The 16,807-nt window shown below is 40.0% G+C and overlaps 1 protein-coding gene across 1 annotated transcript; it reads right to left on the bottom strand.

The window, feature by feature from the left end:
- Positions 1 to 374: 374 nt before the first annotated feature.
- On the bottom strand, positions 375 to 15,370 carry LYPLA1 (lysophospholipase 1). The gene is made up of 9 exons (XM_081874792.1): positions 15,137 to 15,370; positions 12,742 to 12,773; positions 11,281 to 11,346; positions 9,809 to 9,856; positions 7,759 to 7,829; positions 5,911 to 5,984; positions 4,682 to 4,783; positions 3,954 to 4,130; positions 375 to 3,142 (listed from the first exon to the last, which is right to left on the bottom strand). The coding sequence occupies exons 1-9, from the start codon at positions 15,203 to 15,205 to the stop codon at positions 3,089 to 3,091; spliced, it is 693 nt and encodes a 230-aa protein (XP_081730918.1). The 5' UTR covers positions 15,206 to 15,370; the 3' UTR covers positions 375 to 3,088.
- Between the last annotated feature and the right edge of the window lie 1,437 nt (positions 15,371 to 16,807).

Below are 16,807 nucleotides of genomic sequence, written 5' to 3'. Positions count from 1 at the left end.
CCTAATATCTGAAAGACCACCTGCTTTTAATATTAAACTTCTCTATTGTAGCATCAGTTATTACCCTACAAACATTGCGTGCCTTTGCAAGCAGTTAAAATATCTTTGTTTATTTGCTGACTCTTACTGCAAGATTTATTTTTTATTCTTGCTGCTGTTGTTCCTGAAATTATTACTATTTAGATAGTTAACTGTATGGATTTCAATGGGGGGGGTTATACACATATATATTGTAAATGGCTTTGAGATTTATAAATGAAAGATAATATAAGGTCCTTTTAAAAGATGAAATATTCCCTTCTCCATCTTTTGCTTTACTTTACACATATAAAGTCTGCAGCCTTTACTCTGCTATCAAGAAATGGTTCATGTAATGGTTGTTCAGAGTTTATTTCACAGTAACAGAAAGGTTACAATTTTCAATTACAAGAAAGCCATTTCAACAAGACTTATTTCTATAAACAAATATAAAATCAAGATGTTACCTTAACTGTGTATTTCTACAACTTAGGGAAAAAGAAAGCCAAATTAAATTTGTTTATAAAATATCCCAGCCTAAACATATGGCTTTATTAACATCCTATACAATACATTCTTAAAACTATATTCGTTTTGAGTGTCAATAGCACCTATTTATAAAAAGATGCATTTTGCAGTTTAATGAAGTGCAATACACCTCACTAAGGCAAACATTTAATTAGCAGATCTAGAATAACAAGTTAGAGTACTGTACTCCTTCAGCAATTCACTGCATTGACATTGTACAATACTTAAGGGAAAAATAAAGGCTACATCCTATCAGGGTAAAATGAAGCCATTATTTTTCCTTTGATGCAGCATTTACGCTGTAATATACATACAATATAATTAATATTTATCAGCAAGTTGGCAATTAAGTATTTCATCTAATACTGGATATCAAATTTTGATTTGACAAAATGTTACATGTCTATAATTTCAAAGTGAACTAAATGTGTATCTTATTGGAGTACTACCATTTTTATTTCAGTAGTTTCACACAAGTTGATAAAACATGAATCTAGTCTAGTAAATCAAAACATCTACTTTCACTACTGCTTAATAGAACATATCTATTCCATTAGAAATACTTTTTAGCAGACCAACTTCTGTTAAAGCAAGGATCTGAAAAAAATTCACACATTGCCAGAAAAATGACAGATTGCCTTCTGCTGCAAGCTATAATTTATATTGAAAACTATTATCCAGTATAAACACAAGAAGCACTCAGGAGTCACACTGGTTTCATATTGAAATCCTGTGCACACCAGCTCTTGCAGAGGTCCTCAGCACTGAAATATCTTGGAAAGAAGGCTGAGTACAGAAGCATTCACTACTGTTTAAGGGCTGAATTCTATTCAGCAGAATTAAGTGGTAAAGCTGTTCCTGAAATGCATTGTATGAAATGTAGAAGTCCATTTCTACAAATGGAAAGGTGGCATGTTTCAGTTCTTCATTCAAACTCTCCCCTAGCACACAGCAAGTTAAGACTGCTAAGAACAGTCAAACCTATTCTTTCATTTGGAATCTGAACTTGTGCAGACCAGGAACCACTTTACTGCCCAATTCTGCTGGTATATAGATGGCCCTGAGGCTACAGAAAGTCCAGCAAGGCTCAAGGAATGTGATATACAAAGCTAGATAGGAGAAGTACTTACAGTCACATTACAAACATCCTTGGAACACTAACATCTGTAACTTAATAAATGCTTGTCTTCGTGCACATATGACTGTGTTGGATTGTATTCCTACGCTTGGATTATATGCATAAAGAAGAGAGATAATAGAAGAAACCCCAGAAGCTGTAATTTCAACATCATTAAGAATAAGATATGTATCAGCAGTGTAATGCCAAGACAGTTAGCAAAATAGTGGAACTTCAGTGATGGCCTGGAAGAGAGGGGAAATTTCCAAATTTTTCTACATATTTATGATTTGCACTACCACCAAATCTGCAATACTGCTTCTGAATACATTACATGAAAATTTTTGAAGCTGGCTATACAAGTTACTTAGGAAGCTTCAAATTTTATTTGCATATGTATAGATTAAAATGCAATAAGGTTTGGCAGGTTGAGCAAGGGAGAATACTTTATTTCTCAAATATTTGCCATAACTTTGGGATGTGAGGGAGATACTAGTCTGACAAAGACTTGAAGTCTGAAACATTTTAAAACAAAAAAGTCACACTGTTGTGCTAAGAAAAATTAGTTCAATGACTTTTCTAGATCCACTTGTCTATTACATCTGTGGTTGTACCACAGCACATTCCTGCTTTTGCTATAGCAGAAGAAAGCAATTTACAATAAATTGTTCATAAAATATATTCTTTTACTTTTAATTCAGAAATTTTACAAGGCTACTTAAGAGCATTTGAGAGCTTAAGTTTTGCAACACTTTAGGAGAGCTTATGCTAGGAATTCATTGTATTAAAGATTTATATTAAAATCATATTAAGTGCAGTTGAGTAGGAATCTGACTTAAGAGATCAGGTGCTTTAAGTTTTCAAAGTAGCCTGACACACAGGGAGGTGATAATACTGTATTTCATCAATGTGCAGGAATAATTAAAGACTGGGCAATAGTCTTCCCTTGCTCATGCAATAATATTGATTAAACGTGATCTTTAAGTATATATACTTATCCTACCACTGCATGCTTACTCAGTTTTACATACTGCATATTGTATGTATAATACATTAATGCCAATTTTGCAAGCAGTAATAAAACAGGTCTGGAACATAAACTGTTCTCATTTAAACAATTATTTTAAAGAAGAGGTATTCAGTTATCAAGAGACAAATGTAAATTTGGAACAATCAAGCATGGAGGAGTATACCTAATTATATTCTAACATGCTTTTCCTCTGCCTTGCATCTACACTGCGGCCAGTGAAGTTTGAGCGGCCAGTGAAGTAAGAGCATTACTTCTCAAAGTTATGTGATCTATTCATGGCAATACAGTTAACACTGTAGGCACAGAAATACTTTAGAAATGGCTGCATGAAAAGAAAGAATTTAGTACAGGTGACAACTGTTGCTGGTGCATTTAACAAAAGGTTTCTCACAGTTTCAGTCAATTGGAGGTAGTTGCTTGTCAATAAACTGCTTCACATCCATCATTTCCTGTTAAAGGATAAAAAACAGTGATCTGGTTTAATTATGCATATTGCAGGAATCAATACACAATAAAACCAAGCATATGGCTGGATTCCTTACAATGCAAAGTCATTCTTAGCCTAGAAAGCATTGATTCTTTTTCATTCAACCAAACTTAAAACACAAACTGTCATTTTACAGTACTAAAAAAGAAAGTCCCACATACAGTCAGCCTGCCATTGTATCTGCACCGTTTTGGACCAAAAGTCTTTCCAAACTGAGTGTGTTGGCTGCAGTGTGTAGATGTGTCACGCAAACACTCCTCATGCTCCTTCTAGGGCTGGAAATGGTTAGTTTAACCTCCAGTTTGCTAGTAAAACTGATTTACTGTGTTGCAAAATGATGCATGTCTAAAAAGTGTGTCATCAACATGAAAATTTTGGAAAACTTTGCTCTAACCTGTGAGTCCCATTGAACTTACTGGGACTTATTTCTGAGTACAGATGTATGACTGCATTGCATATAATGTCAGCAGGTTCCATGCTAAGGAAGTCAGAATTATGTTCCAAAATACTGGATATTTAGTTGGTTCAAAATGTGATATTACTTAGAAAGAGGAAGTGCAGGACAATGTTAAGTCTATTACAGTTGTATCCTATCCTTCAATTGTATCTATTGAATGAGTTTTTAAAATGTTTAATAACTTTCAACTAGTTCTTGAAAATAAAATTATATCGTTACAATTGTTTCAAGGTCTTATATACTAGTATGGCTTAAATGGAAAACAAAGAAACAGAACATCACTTCAGATGACATCAGTATTTTGTAGAACAATTACCTCAATACACGAGCTATGCATCATTCCCGAATAAGTTTTAAAACTTATGTTGCCAGGATTTAACATAGTCTTTAGTGTCTCAGAAGTGACAGAACCAAACATAAGCGGAACTAAAGGATCACGGTCACCATGGCACTGGAAAATGGGAATGTCTCTGTTGACACAGTTGATAGGACCCTGTCAAAAGGCAATATGTTAGAACATTAAGAGTTGAAAGATATGAACAACTTTTTATTTTAGCCCTCCGAGCAGTTCACCATCCCTTTCATCTCATTGCTCTATGACATAGGTTAGTCTGAGTCACAGTGGCTAGGTCAGCATCATGAAGTCAACTTTGTGGCTGGATGGGAAAAGGAATCTGGAAGGCACCCCACTGGCTAAGCCTCTCATACTAACACTTTAAGAAAAATATCCTTTTCATGTGCTGTTCTAGTGAAAGGTCCTGAAGAAACATCCAGCTGATATCACAATGCCTTCTTTAGAAATGCATGAAACCTGTTTTAAGTTCTTGGGTTCATGAAATACTGTTTATATTTTTCTATAGTCAAGATCTAAGAAGAGAAATGGACCAAACAGAATGCTCTTTAACTTGCTGTAAGCTGCCTTTATCCCTGACTGTGATAATTATGCCTTTCTGTCATGAGAACTGAATGCAGAAATATAAATGGAAAGCTTTTTTAATATAACCAACCTCAGTTCTTTTGAATTTTAGAACAGCAGTACACTACCTGTGGAAATGAGGTCCGCAGCGGAAGCCAACAGCTGAGTGCTACAATACCCCCCAGCTTCTGATTTGTTGTGAGAGCTGTGTACAGCGATAAAGCTCCTCCCTAGTGAAACCAAAAGAGCACTCATTACTGCAATTACATATTAAAATATGCACACTGAAAATGCTGTAATTTCAGCTAGGCTTCCTTACCAACATTTAGAAACTGGTCAAACAGCACATCTGCATTTTTATATACTAGAATCATAAACTCAGATATTTACATTAATGGTTCTCAAAATACAAGGCAGACCTCCTTGAGGCAATATGTTCTCCCACTACCCCAACTCCCTTCAGGTGTGTGCTGTATTTGAATCTTTCACTTCCAATCCTTGGGCCGACTGTAAAACATTTGTTTTCCTATGGGCACTTCTTCTACAAGGACCTGGAAGGATGTTGGAGTTCAGGTGGCCCAGCTCCTTTCCTTTCATTTGGATAAGAATGAGCAAAGTGGCTGGGTTTGGGGACACTACTGAGGAGGCACAAAGGGGTCTGTGAAACTATTTATTGTAAAACTGTATTTTAAAAATAGCAAATCTCTCTTTGTTACAGCTTGCTCTAGGCAGTCTCTGCTGTACAGCAAATGCAACCATACTAACTCCCATGCACAAGAGCCATACTTAATTAAGCATATTAGTCCTTTATGATAGCTTGAGCTCCAAGGGACCACTTCATCTTCTGTACCTCATGCTGTTAACCTAGAAATTATAACATTTACAAGCCAAGTAAAAATGATTGACATATATTCTTCAGTGGTTGCTCCACAGATTGTGCATTCCTGTATCAGAGTGCATGCCAAGATCAGAACATTCTCTAAAAGGTCTGCAAGGTATATTTCAGGTAGAACTATCAGTGCCAAGAACATATGGAACTAACTTTTATTTTTAGCATATTTTATGCGTTTGAAAATTGCTGCTCAACCTGAGCTTTGAGGAAAGGTAAATAGGAGGTATGTCCAATCCACAAAGACTCCAGGAAAACTTTATGCTGCCAAATGCTAAACAACTATGATGAACATAGGCACAAGAAAATGTCACTAAAAATGTGCTGTGGGTCTTTTGAAGGTCACAGAAAAAAATGGAAAAGCTATCTATGTTGTATGGTAATAATAGCAGGTGTGTCATACTATAAAAGTCACTTTCAACTTACACAGAAATAGTGCTAGATGTAAAAAAAAGTAATTGGTTTTACCTGAGAAAATCCTCCCAAAATTATTCGGTTTGAGGGTATTCCATTCCTTACTTCTTGCTCAATAAGTGCTTTCACTGCAACCATAAAAAGCTAACTGTTAATGGTCATCACAAAAAAGTAGACAATTGACTGTCATAGAGAGAGCCACTGTGGGGCTAACAGGTAAAGATGAGACATTTATCCAATTGTCCAGCCGCAGGCATGGCTACAGATAATGAGATCAGAATCGTCTCTCTTGCTAAGCATATAAAGCCTCACCTAAAAGACTACCTCGGGACGAGGTAAAACAGGCAAAGGTTTAAATTGAAATACTTTATTGTCTCTTGTACAACTTGTATACAGTGAGATTACACGAGCACCCCCCACTCAGCTCTCTTAGTCTTAATTCCCCTCGTTTACTGACACACACACACCAAACCCGAAAGTCAGTTGTCCTGTTGTTATCTTTTCATTCAGCAGCCTAACAGCCCATGGATAGAAGCTGTTCTTTACCCTGTTGGTGTGACTAATCATGCTTCTATATCTTCTGCCTGAGGGCAGGAGATCAAGAAAGTGCCAGCCAGGGTGTGAATCATCCCTGAGAATTTTCCTCACTCTCCTGGATTCACGGGACAGCCCATAATACACTCCTAGCAATCAGTGAAATTCTACTGATTCTTAGGTGACAAATATGACTCCATCTACCCTAAAGTTATGGTCCAAGACACCTTCAAGAGGGTGAGCCCTTTTCCCATTTTGTCTGCTTACCTGTACTTTGTCTGCTTACCTGTACAGTATATACAAATTTTTAACCCAAGGCTCCCAAAGCAGTAAACTATATATATTAATACAAATAAAATATATAATAAGTGCAGCTGATCAATCAAAACAAAACTGCATAAGAATTGAGCCCCAAATACAGATCATGTAATAGGATTTGATTATGACTAGATGGAGTGCATTGGAGGTTGCACAAATCTTGCATTCTACTTTGGTTAGTTGTGGGAGCAAAGAAGTAATCAGAACCACCTTGTTAGGGTTTCTTCTCAAGTTCAGATTAGTGGTACCTCTGGATGCAAACGGGATCCATTCCGGAGCCCCGTTCGCATTCTGAAAGGAACGCAACCTGCGTCAGCGGGTCGCGATTCGCCGCTTCCATGCATGCGTGTGACGTCATTTTGAGCGTCTGCGCATGTGCAAGTGGCGAAACCCGGAAGTAATGCGCTCCATTACTTCCGGGTCACCACAGAGCGCAACCCGAAAATACTTAACCTGAAGCTACTTCAACCCGAGGTATGACTGTACTTTAAACTATTTGTCTGCAACCTACCTATTTGTCTGGAACATAAATGATGCAATTGCAAGTAGAAAAAGGGAGAATGAAGAGAGGTGAGAACTAGGAATAGTATTCAAAAAGTTGAGTGACATAATGGGATACAGCCCCTGGTCAAAAGAAATGTCCTGACTACAATGCCACAATGTGGCAACACCCATTCTATTAAGATTGTAGTCATTCTGTGGTTTGGATCAGAATAGGAATAGGGGCCCATTTTTCCTCAGAGGCTGAATTCTGGGAAGGCCCAAAATGTGCAGGGTGACCATACACATAGCTTTTGTGCCATGCACTAAAAAATTGGCTCCATTTCTCACTGTACAATACAGAAACACAAGCTGCCCATGAAGATGTCGTTAAATACCAGTTGCTGGGAAGGACAAGAAGAGAAACCACTGTTGCACTCATGTTCTGCTTATGGGCTTCCCATAGGCATCTGGCCGGCAACTGCGAGAACAGGATGCTGGACTAGATGGGTGTGATCAAGAAAGCTCTGCTCATGTAGTGAACATAACATTGTTATAGATAGAACATACCATTCTCTGATGCTTGCTTAATCCCAGCTTCATCTTCCTGTGAATCTGGAGCGAGGCCAATGATATCAAACCTTAAATGAAACAATGTAGATAAATTTAGTGGGAAAGGTTTTAAAGCACTACCTGGCTTGCTTTATTTATTTATTTTTGCACAATCAGGAAGTGATTACAAAAATGTAATCCATAGTATTAGCAGAATAAAGCCTTTTTCTTTATGCTGTAATATAAAAAGGGTGACAAAACCTTTGGTACTGAAAGTCTGTGTATCTAAACTTTTAAAGATAATCTAAGTGGTGAACGGTCATAGGTCAGATAAGGACTTGAGAAACAGCCTCTTCCAAGGAAAGCAAGCAAGGTAGCAGCTGGACAAAAACTAAAAGCTTACATGGGCTATAGCAGGTTTAGTCAATGTGTTGCTGCAGATGTTTATGAACTACAACTGCCATCATGCCTGATCATTTGTGATGCTGGCTAGAGGTGATGGGAGTCAGGCACCAACAGCACTTGAACTACCACTCAACTACAGGAACAGCAGGAATTGTATCATCAAGACAAATAAATTGAGTGAGTAAAGGTTTTAGGAGACCATGGTGTAGCAAGCTTAAAGGTTAGGTGACATAGTCAACAGTAGATTGAGATACAGAAACCTGAGGGGGAAATAGCCAGAGTATGTACAGGCATGAAAGACAGCCAAGGAAAGAAGAGGACAAATGAACAGGCATAGAAAACCTTACGCAGGGTCTTAGGGATCAAAGCTGAATGCTTCTGGAAGGAAGGGATTGTTGGGGAGAAACAACAGTGTTTGCAAAGAATTGTGGCTGAATGAACGCAGGATGGAAATCAAGGATCTGAGGAAACAGTTTGATGGATGGAGTTGAAGAAGGGAGAGGCAAGCAAGAGGTAGGGTTAGCTATACTGGTCACTTTTTCTGGTAATATATCTGAGGTTTTAAGCACTTTGTGAACGATTATAAAATGATATAGCTTTTCTGCCACTACAGTGGTGCCTCGCAAGACGAAAAGAATCCGTTCCGTGATTCTCTTCGTCTAGCGGTTTTTTCGTCTTGCGAAGCAAGCCCATTGACGGCTTAGCGGCTTAGCGCTATTAGCGGCTTAGCGGCTTTTAGCGACTTATCAGCTTAGCGGATAAGCGGCTTAGAAAAAGGGGGGGGAAAGTCGGAAAAACTCGCAAGACATTTCGTCTTGCGAAGCAAGCCCATAGGGAAATTCATTTTGCGAAGCGCCTCCAAAACGGAAAACCCTTTCGTCTAGCGGGTTTTTCGTCTTGCGAGGCATTCGTCTTGCGAGGCACCACTGTAAATCTGTGTGTAGGGAAGAAAGCTGCCTGCCATCCAGCTTTTATAAGTCTTAGAGCTCCAATGTAGGCAACTCTTAACATGAACATGAGCTTTGAAACAAACCACAGATCAGATCCAAACCAGAGACAGTTACTGTGTCTTTATGATAGGCATAAAAGGCACGTTTATGATTGAAACTAAACAGCAACATGTGCTATACAGGAGGAATACAAAGCAAACTCTGAACAAGACCATGTGTCAGTACCCAAATTCATGTGAATGAAAGGAAACGCTGGCATAATGGGCAGCAATGTGTCTGACTATATGCTCCAGGCACCCCCAACCTTCGACCCTCCAGATGTTTTGGACTACAATTCCCATCATCCCTGACCACTGGTCCTGTTAGCTAGGGATCATGGGAGTTGTAGGCCAAAACATCTGGAGGGCCACAGGTTGGGGATGCCTGTGTTAGACTAAACATAGGCCTCTTCCTCTTTGAGCTGCAGTCCACAGAAAAGACACAACTGTGACCATAGTGCATTATATCATACATTACATGAAATTAAGGTTCAATCAGTTTTTATTGCATCCATATCCCTTCCTCATTTTACTATGTAGTGACCAAAATCAATCTCCTCTCTTCGGTCTACTTCAATATTCCTCCATTTGGAATAAATAACATTGTACGTTCAGGGACAGAGAATGCAACAAACCTTTAAAAAATGACAAAATTCTTGCAAATCCACTACTTACCAAGAAGGCATAGCCATGTTCATGTTTAAAGAAACTGGCATAACTGGCCTGGAAATTGGGGAGAATTTTTTTTAAAAAAATTAGTAAAAACATTCAAAACAATCATTTTCGTGTGTTTCTGTAATATGTAAACGGTACCATCACTAACTCCTGATAAGATCATATCACAATAGGCAGATCTCCTTAGAGAGAAACTTTGTAACTGGCCAAGACAGGAAATGAAATTTTCTGACCCTCTTACCCCTGCTCAAATACCTGTCATGTCTTGGTCAACAAATATGGTGACCCATCACAATTAGTGCTATGTGAATCACGTACATTTCTCCACCTGTGCTCACTGACCCACTGGGAGCCAATAGATCATTTCCTGGTATTTCACACATTCTGTTTTCCTGTGTTCCTTCTGTCATGAAACAAAATACATGTTATGGAACTATTCTTTCCTACCTTTTCAACCTGCCAGTCCCTAAATAAGACTGAGCATTTTGATCCAAGACTTGGGCATAAAGGGCTTTTTTCCATTCCTGAAATCTTTTATCTTGGTTGGCTTACTTGGACAAGGCAGTATAATACATAACTTAGGATTCACCATGAAGATTTTGTGTGTTTGGGACCCACCTTCAGCCCCACCCCTTCATTGAAGTCATACTCCTTGTTTTGCAGTTCTGTCAAGTGGTACTTCCCAGGTGGTCCCAAGCCACCATTTGGGAATCAGTGTCCTATAATAAAAAAACCGTACATACTTATAAGATACATGGCAAAGCATGGACTTAATGTGGGATATTGAAGATTCTATCACTTTAAGTCATAAGTTTAATGACTTCATTTATAGCTCATGTTCTCTTTGAAATTCATTTTTGTGTACCTGAGAATGATCAAAGCATGGTTTTTTCAGGCTCACACCTAAATTACCTTACTATTTCTTCAGTCTCTCTCTAAAGTGTCAGGCTGCACTCTGTACCACAACCTGTACAATGCCTCAAGTTATTTAAGGATATTCCACAGGAGAGGAAATTCTAATGTAATCCAGAGCCCCTGTAATGATAAAACCTAAAAATGTTTCAGAAGGAAGCCTCTAGGCGCCTGCATTTCCCTGCTACCTTGAATTTCTTATTGTTGCACCATACTGTTAGTCACTCTGTGCTCCTACTGGGAGAAAGGGTGGGGTATATAGAAACAAATAAATAATACAGCTGGGGAATCTCTTGGATGCATGCTGTTGAGCCCCAGAAGCAGATTTTGGCAGCCATTTGGTCATCTCAAGCAGCTAGAAATTCTAGATGCAGTTAACCAAGGATTTGCCTTCTTGTCTGTATTTAATTTTAAGAAGAACCAAAAAGCTGAATGTATAGCAACTCCTTGTTTCTCAAAGAAAACCTTCAGGCCGTCTGTTACAAAATATGTAATTGCCATCTCATTTTGAAAATGGGGTTGGGGGAAGAACAGTAACCAAAAAGGATTAATATACTTACGCATGTGGGCAAATATACTTTATGTGTGGGCTTCTGATTCCAGCAAATGCTTCTGCCCACCCATGTCTATTAAAATACAGACAAAACAAAAAAAACAAAAAAGCTTGTCATTTAAAATCTTCCAGTTCATTTAAATACCTATCCAAAGTCATTACTTATGTCATAATTTAGCCATCCTCTTTTTTAGTATATAAAACCCAACACTTAAAAGGAGGATCCATTTCTATCAGGATTTTTTTTAAAATTTGATTTAATCAGATTTCCAATTCTTCAATGTTTAGATCAGTATTATTTTGCAGTTTATGCTGACTACAAGGCGAAGACTTGGATTCAGCTTCAAGACTGAAAATAAATAAGACAGTAATGTAAAGCAAAAATTATTGCTACAGCCAGTTCAACTGCACACTTGTTAATTAAATATTAATTTCAAAATGTAACTTTTGGTAACTCTAAGCACCCGAAGATAGCAGTCCTGAGCGGACTTACTACAAAGTAAGCCCACTGGAACAAATAGACATTGAAGTGTATAAAATAATTACTTCTGTAGGGAGGAGCTTTAAGGAAGCACAATGTGAAAGAAAAATATTAGAAGAGGATTCCCGTTTATTCTTTTCTAGACTAATTTCCAGCCATTAACTTAAATCAGGTGACAACCTGCATGTAAGTTTAAAAGGATACATTCCAAGGCACTATTTAAACCACTAAACACATTTCAAGCACTAAATTTATTCTTACCTGAATCTTTACACCCCAAACCATACATAGACTCCTTCCCTAGCCAGGAAAACAGGGGGAAATGAATGGTGATGGGGAGAAGCCCAGCCACCAACCAGGGACCCTTGGAATAACAGGATCAGTGTTGGGGGGGGGAGGATGTTATTTCTGCCACCCAAGTTGTTCCTGGAGACCTATGCTTTTCCCACCCTCCCTCTCCCTATGCAGGTCGATGAAGAGATTATACTCTCCCAAGGAGAACAAAAATGAAGGTGTATATTGGGAAGTGTTGCCCAATAAATAAACAAATAGTCATGACTGTTTAGCCATTGAGAGAAAAATACAGGATAAAACTCCCAGCCACCCTGAGCTCAAAGGTGGGGCAAGAAAGGAAGGTGGAGTGCTAAGCCAGTTCCACAGGATTAAGGCCACTCCCACTGATAATACTAAAAATGCAATACTGTTGTTCCATGTGGCATATGCAAGGGAAGTAAAATGCAGAACTTTTAAAAAAGTAATAAAACTAGTCTGAAAAATCCCAGGATATAGTAATCCTGTTCAGAAGTAATGGTATTAACATATGGAGGTTGAGCACTGCATGCACATCAGCCAGTAATAAGCTGTCATGAGGGGAGCTTATGTAGATTTGGCTGTGGTGAGAATTCAACACATAGCATATTCTCTTGTAAGTAGCAAGCTGCAGTTTTAAAGGCTAAGATCATATAGCAAGCTAAATATTTCACTTACCCAGTATCTCCTAATCCATGAAGAAATATGACCTACAAGTTGACAGCACATTAATTAGACCATTTATTTAAAAAAAAAATTACATGGTACAAAGCTATCTACAGTGAGAATGCACCTAACTCTTCAGCAACTACCCACATACTTCCATTAAATCTTGACTCCACATGTAAATAAATAAAGGGAGCTCATGTGATAAGGACAGAAGAAGGATATAACTGTTGTTCTCATTCAAACACCAGAAGCCATCTATACAGTAAGGCTTCTTTGACAAGCATAAACTCACAGCTGGTCCACATATTTTTGTATTTGGAGAAGAATATGAACAGTTGGTTGACAGTTCTAAGACTGCTTTTAATAACCATCTTGAAAACATATTCCATATGGCTAGAATTGGCTAGTATGTAAAGCTAGAATTCCCATAGCAGTGGAGTGCAGAGAAGTGGTTCAATTCCATCCATTTTGTATTCTATTTGCACCTTTAAGTTATAAGCAATATTTGATTGGAGGTTACTGGGTTTAATTCTTGTCTATTGGTATTTACAGTTGTCTATAGTGAAAGCATTTGCTGAAATGTATTTGGTAGTTGAACTGTGAACCACATTCACCTTGGGCACCTGCTTGAGGTTCACCTTTTTCTTTTTTCACAATGAATCCATCATGTATGTAAACAAGTCATTCAAAACTGCCTTAGCACGACAGCTCCTCCATGCACTAACTATCATCCTGAGTACTAGACCACCATGTTGATCAGTTCCAACCTTGTGATTATGCCCATAGCACTGTAAGAAATGTAGTGTTGCGTTCCTCTGACTTGGTGGGACTTCCAAAGAATCATGCACAGGACTGCATTGCACATATTTTAAAGATAAAAGAATTTGGGGTGGGGAAAACCAGTGCAGCAAGGCACACATAAACTGTTCAACATACAGAGCAGTCACCTCACAGATCACTGTGTGTGGTCCCTCCTATGCAAAAGCACCTATGAGAACCAAAATCCAATTTGTATTAAAGTTTGTGTGATCCTGTTCTGGTTTGACCTTGTAGTATGAGCTAGGTAGAAAGTTTCTGAGCTGGGAGCAAAGCCAGGAAGCTCAGAACCACTTGGCAAGAAGAAACTGCATGCTGGTTGATGCTCTGGTGGTTTCATTTTTACCTCTGCCCTCAAAATAGCACTACAGAATCAAACTGGCCACTCATATGTCTTTGAAATAAATTGTTCTTGTTTCTTCCTTTCTTTCCTTATAATGAATGTTTGTTTATTTTCATTGTGATGAGCCTTTCTATATTCCTTTTCCTTATAATTATTATGAGTCCTCAGGGATATAGGGCCCCACCAACCTAATTAGAAGTAGCTTGTGCTGCTCATCAAGTTATTCATTATAAATTCTCATCACTAAAATGCTTAGGTGGGACACTCCTGCATGGAAACTGACACTAAAATAACTCACTTAGCTCTACTTCGCGCTTCTGGTTATTCTGGTGCAAGTGTTCATATTCCAAACACTTTTGAAAGAGACAGCAAAAGGTGATGAAATGTTTTGTTGCAGCCAAGTCTCTCAACAAATGAGAGCATGTGCTGGCTTCCCAAAGCCTTCTCAGCAATTTATCCGATTGCCGTGACATTCAGTTGCGATTTTCCCACCTGCCCACACAGGATTTGACACTGAGGCCGTGAAATGCAAAGTATTTTTAATTTTAACACAAGAAATTACTACTTAGGGTCTTGCTCATAAACTTGGATTAGCACCATCTGAGGCAAGGAAAGGACCCAAGCGGCTGCACGGTCTTAATTAAGATTTTCAAGCGCAACAATGCTTTGTTCGGCTCATATTGTGAAACCTGGCGGTATTCGATTCTGAGCTTCGCCAGATTTTGTTTTTCTTCCCTGAAATGGGAAGAAGGGGAAGAGAACGCTGCTTGGTTTCTGCAAGAACTGCTTGCAGAATATGCATCTTTACCATATGTCAAAACCGCGCGTCTGTTCATACTGCGTACATAACATTCACCACACTTAAAAGAGTAAGCCCGGCTACCTCGAGCAAAACCCAGGACTTTTACCTACAAGGGGGGGGGGGGCGGCGACTGAGGTGCGGCTCAAGGGCATTACCGCCCAACGGGAGACAAGCGAGGGCGCCTGTCCAAAAGCCAGGCCAGGGGCAGGAAGCGAAGGGGGGAGGTGCTAACCACACTGCTGTGGGCCCTCCGACTCCAAAGCAAGTCGCGCTGCGTTCCGCGGGGCTTCCTCCCAAAGAGTCATTGAGTTTAGGAGTGCGACACCCAAGACGCCTCCCCCCCCCCCGCCAGCCCCTGCCTGGTCAACTCTCCCCCCCCCCAAAAAAAAGGCCACCCCCTCATTACGAGAGGCGCCAGGCGCTGCCGCTCCTTCTTCACTCACCGCGGCGGTGGCCTTTCTGGCGGCCGGGACGATGGCTGGCAGCGGGGCAGACATGTTGTTGCCGCACATACACTGGACTCTCCGACCCGCAGGGTGGGCGGGGGAGGCCGGTGAGAAACCGTCGCGGGAGGGAGGAGGAACGGGCGTGGCGGGGAAACGGATTGGAAGGAAGAAAACGGGGAGGAAGCTGGGCCGGGCCCGCCTTCCCCGCCTCCTACGTCAGCGGAGGCGAGCGAGCGCACGCCCGTGCGTGCCTTTCTCTTGCGTGTGGCGTCAGCAAGCGAGGGCGGCCGTTAAAGGGGGGGGGGCTCCTAAAAGCGTGTAGGCCTCTTCGGGTCGCTCGAGCGCCTGCTTTGTTTCTGTGGGATGGATTCGCACACGGGGGGTGGTGGGGTTTTTTTTATTAAAAAAAGCACCACAACGGCTTCTGCTCAGCCTGCTTCTAGTTTATTATTGCCGCCGCTTTTTGTTTCTTCTCTCAAAAGGATGGGGAACGGGGTTTCGACTTTGTGGCCCGCAGCCAGGAATGATGGGAGTTGTAGTCCAAGCAACTTCTGGAGGTTTACCGTCAGGTCCCCGTCCCCCGTCCTCCCCCCAGGTTTCCCCGCACCTGCTGTAGAGTGGCCGTAAAGAAAATGGAAAAGGCAAACCGAAAAAGCTTCAGAGATAAAAGAGGGACAGAAAAACATAACCAAAAGTCTTAGCTTTAATCTGCCATTGAAATCCAGAATATTGCCGTCCTACCAACAAAAGGAACAGCCCGGACACAGCCTGGATTCCTGCTTTTTAAAACTCTGGTCTTTATGTAAGAGTAATTTCAGAGGTTTTAAAACTGCCTCGGTAAAGTTTTTCAAGAGCAGCATATAAATAGACAGGGAGCTGCATTTGTATTGGAATTTGCACTGCAGAACTTTATTTTTATTTTTTTTACAAACTTCAATGAAAATATTAAAAACATTTACCAAGCAGAGTGCTTCTTCCAAGACACTTAACATGTACAAATGTTAAGGCTGGTATGCAGTCATCTAAATGGCATCAAAATAAACCTGGGAAATCTTTTACATTACAGATTAAGCTCACATCCACAGGGCATACTGTAGGGCTGTTTTTAATGTTTAGAAACACGCAAATACAAAGATTTTCCGGGGGCCCTCCCATACACAAAATAAGAGCACAAGTTCTTTATTTCTGTCTTGCTTCTGGGTGGGCTTGCTAGTGCCCAGCATTCGAGGCAAAGCTTTGTGGCACAAATCCAGGGCCCAATCAGCAGAATGAGCAAGGTTGGTTTGTGTCATTTTGAAATAAGTGAATACTTTCCCATCTACAGAGAAGTGGGATTAATAACATTTCAGGTGTAAACTTACTCTTCAGGACTGTTAAAGTGGTATAAAACCATCTGAGTGAGATTGTACCTTTCTGCATCTGGTGAAAGGGGCTTCACAGCAGTGGAGCTCTGAAATGCCACCCACCTCTTGAAATCCAGCTGACACCAACATTGGCTGGCCTTTTTGGTGCTAGCTAGACTTATTTCTTCATCCAGGCTTTTAATGATGTGGTTTCTTGACGCAGTAAGGCTGTAATTCTACACCCCCCCCCCGCCGCCCCTGTTTACCTGGGAGAAAGCCCAGCGGGGTTACATCTGGGTAGACATTAGGAAGGATTTCAGCTGAG

This window comes from Podarcis erhardii (assembly GCF_964252035.2).
Source record: "Podarcis erhardii genome assembly, chromosome: 8".
In the NCBI taxonomy this organism is placed as follows: Eukaryota; Metazoa; Chordata; class Lepidosauria; order Squamata; family Lacertidae; genus Podarcis; species Podarcis erhardii.
This window is presented reverse-complemented; position numbering and strand designations above follow the sequence as displayed.